The 3,186-nt window shown below is 43.0% G+C and overlaps 1 protein-coding gene across 1 annotated transcript; it reads left to right on the top strand.

Moving 5' to 3' along the window:
- Positions 1 to 1,136: 1,136 nt before the first annotated feature.
- Positions 1,137 to 2,165, top strand: LOC138898505 (uncharacterized). Its single transcript, XM_070184574.1, has 2 exons — positions 1,137 to 1,274; positions 1,785 to 2,165. Exons 1-2 carry the CDS (start codon positions 1,137 to 1,139, stop codon positions 2,163 to 2,165), a joined length of 519 nt encoding a protein of 172 aa, XP_070040675.1.
- The last annotated feature ends 1,021 nt before the right edge of the window (positions 2,166 to 3,186 follow it).

Below are 3,186 nucleotides of genomic sequence, written 5' to 3'. Positions count from 1 at the left end.
CCTAGCAGCGAGTTCATCATCAGGTCAAGAGAAACCACTCATTTAGTGTTGATCAGGTTAAGAGGAATCTATCCTTATGCTCATATAAGGGTGATGAGGCAAGCGGGAAGAAAGCGGGTTATACCTCGTGTTTCTAACATGGTCCAGTACAAAGCAGACTTTAAAGGGAACATTATTCCGTTCAAGTTCAAGGCACAACATATGTGGAATCAAAAGGTCATTGTGGAGAAAGACACTATCGATCCAGACAGGTATCATGCCGACCATGTATATTTATATCCATTATGGTTGGTAGATGATATAGATGGAGATGTCAAGTCGGGAATTAATCTGAAAAACAGGATCATAGATGACGTTACTGAAGCACAAGTCAAGTATAGGAGGATACGTAAAAGGGTCTTCGAGTCTGAAGCTAGGCATCTAGAACAATACAAAGTGGATATGGAAACAATCAACGAATGGAAGGAAACCTCCACTAAATCAACAGAAAGATTAGAATATTTGGAGCAAGGGTTGATGGAGCTTGAGGGAAAGATGAGAAAGAAGCTTTCAGATTGTCCGAACACGGATGGCAATGAAGGGGGCATCTAGCAAAGGCTTACCTATTGTTGGATATGCGCGACCTGGGGAATCTGATTGATGGAGTCAAGAGAGACAAGCATAGGGAAGGTCCTTCTGGGACAAAGTAGATTAGGAAATGATGTTCTTTACTGCTTTTCAGCTTAGTTTCAGATTTCGATTGTAATAAGGCAAATGCCATTAGTAATTTTTCTTATTATTGTCGTTTTAGTAAGGATCTGATTCATTTTCACATTAATGAAATGACACAATTATTTGCATCAATTTTCTCCAAGTCTATGTGTCGCTTAGGCCTACCTCGGGCACAACGAGGTCCCCCAAATTAGGACGCAAATCTATTACATAATTTTGCAAAGCATGTTCAATATTTCAAGCATTCTTTAAATATCCCTTACTGACTTGGTTACCTTTTTGTTTTTCTTTTCTTTTTTTATTCCCATTCCCCAAAGGTTGGTTCGTGCATACTGGCATCATTTGCATATCACACTAGATACAGAGGTCCTCCACCTCCTCCTCCACCAAGTGATCCTAAAGGCAGAAGCAAAGGGAAAGGAAAGATGGACGATTTAAGTGGTATCAGAAAGGACAATGCAGAGAACGTTGAAACTTCGGACGGTCGGAATACTCCAGCACAGAATGAATTGGTCCTACAGCAGGAAGAGAAAATATTGGAGCTACAAGGGGAACTTGAGCATGTCCGAAACTTGGAAAACCTTTCCCTCACCCTAAACGTCCTCAACATTAACAAACAAAACACAAACGCCCAAAACCCGGCACCTCCCCAAAACACACAAAATTAAAATCCGCAAAATCCTCCCACACCACATCAATACGCCACACCTCCTCAGAACCACAATCCTCTACCAGTACCTACTCCTTAATAACACCATCACCACCTAACTCAATACCCACAAACAACCACATACCACACCCCTCAGAATGCACCACAGCCTACTCCTGACCCGCAAAACTCAACCAATGACCACCATTACACCCAGATTCCCGAAGTCCACCAAAGCAATCCCATATATGTGGAAACTTTACCCCACACCCCACAACATACCCTATACATACCCAAATCCGCCGAGAAGGACCTGCTCATCAAGAACATAGCGGAAGAACTCAAGAAACTTACTGGTAGAGTTCAAAGTGTCGAAGGGGGCAAATGCATTGAGGGTTTGAATTATGAAGATTTGTGTATTCAGCCAGATATAGAACTGCCAGAAGGTTACAAACCTCCTAAGTTCGAAATGTTCAACGGGACTAGTGATCCGAAGGTGCACTTGAGAACGTATTGTGACAAGCTTGTAGGAGTTGGCAAGGATGAAAGAATTCGCATGAAGCTATTCATGAGGAGCCTCACTGGAGACGCCCTGTCTTGGTACATCGGTCAGAACCCAAAGAAATGGGTTAATTGGGTGAGCATGGCATTAGATTTCATGGATCGGTTCAGGTTTAACATAGAAAACGCACCACACATTTTCTACATTCAGAATCTCAAGAAGAAGCCAACGGAAACTTTCCACGAGTATGCTACTCGGTGGAGGTCTGAAGCGGCAAAAGTAAAGCCAACACTAGAAGACTAACAGATGAATAAGTTCTTCGTCATAGCTCAGGATCCAAAATACTACGAAAGACTGATGGTTATTGAAATCCATAAATTTTCTAACATCATCAAATTGGGAGAAAGAATAGAAGAAGGGATCAAAAGCAGAATGGTGACAAATTTTGAAGCACTCCAAGACACAAATAAAGCCTTACAGTCAGAAGGTATCACCAAGAAGAAAGAAGTAGGTGCGGTGATGGTAGCCCAAGGTCCAAAGTCTCCTCTTACATACCAAACACCCCACCCACATATCAGTCTTCACTCCTAGATACCAACAACCTGCCGCCACTTACCATACTTATAACACCCAACCCGCATACTACCACTCACCACCAGCCCGCCAAAACTACCAAAAACCTAGACCAAATTTCTACCGCAGACCACCTAGACAATACACCCCATTTGCTGAACATATAGACCAAATGTACAAGAGACTGAAGGCTACCGGTTATGTCATTCCCATTCCCGTTGTTGCTATGGAAAACTCCTCCCATTGGATTAATCCAAATAAGACATGTACCTATCACTCAGGCAGGATGGGTCATACTATTGATGAGTGTCGTACTTTGAAGGATAAGATTCAGAAATTAATTGACACCAAAGGCATACAGGTAAAAGAGGCTGCACCCAATGTCCGTAACAATCCTCTCCCGGATCACAAGGGTGAAGGGGTAAACATGATAGAGACCGATGAAGAATGGGACTCGTAGGGGTCAATTGGACTCATTCAAGGAGGGGATAATCCTGAAACATCTCCAGTCACTCTCACACCTATCGTGGTACAAACCCATGCACCGATTGAAGTTGAGGTAGCCGCACCAACTCCATTTGAGGTTGAGGTAACAAAACCCTTCACCGTTATGGTGGCACCCACGCCATCTTTTAAGTCTAATGCTATACCTTGGGATTATGTTGCGGAAGCAAGAAGGAAAGGAAAGACAAAAATGGAAGAAACAGGTGTAGCGCAAGGCATGACCAGAACTGGTAGGGTTTATACACCC

This window comes from Nicotiana tomentosiformis, chromosome 9, assembly GCF_000390325.3.
Source record: "Nicotiana tomentosiformis chromosome 9, ASM39032v3, whole genome shotgun sequence".
Lineage (NCBI taxonomy): Eukaryota > Viridiplantae > Streptophyta > Magnoliopsida > Solanales > Solanaceae > Nicotiana > Nicotiana tomentosiformis.
Note: the sequence above shows the minus strand (reverse complement) of the source record. Positions and strands in the feature narration are given on the sequence as shown.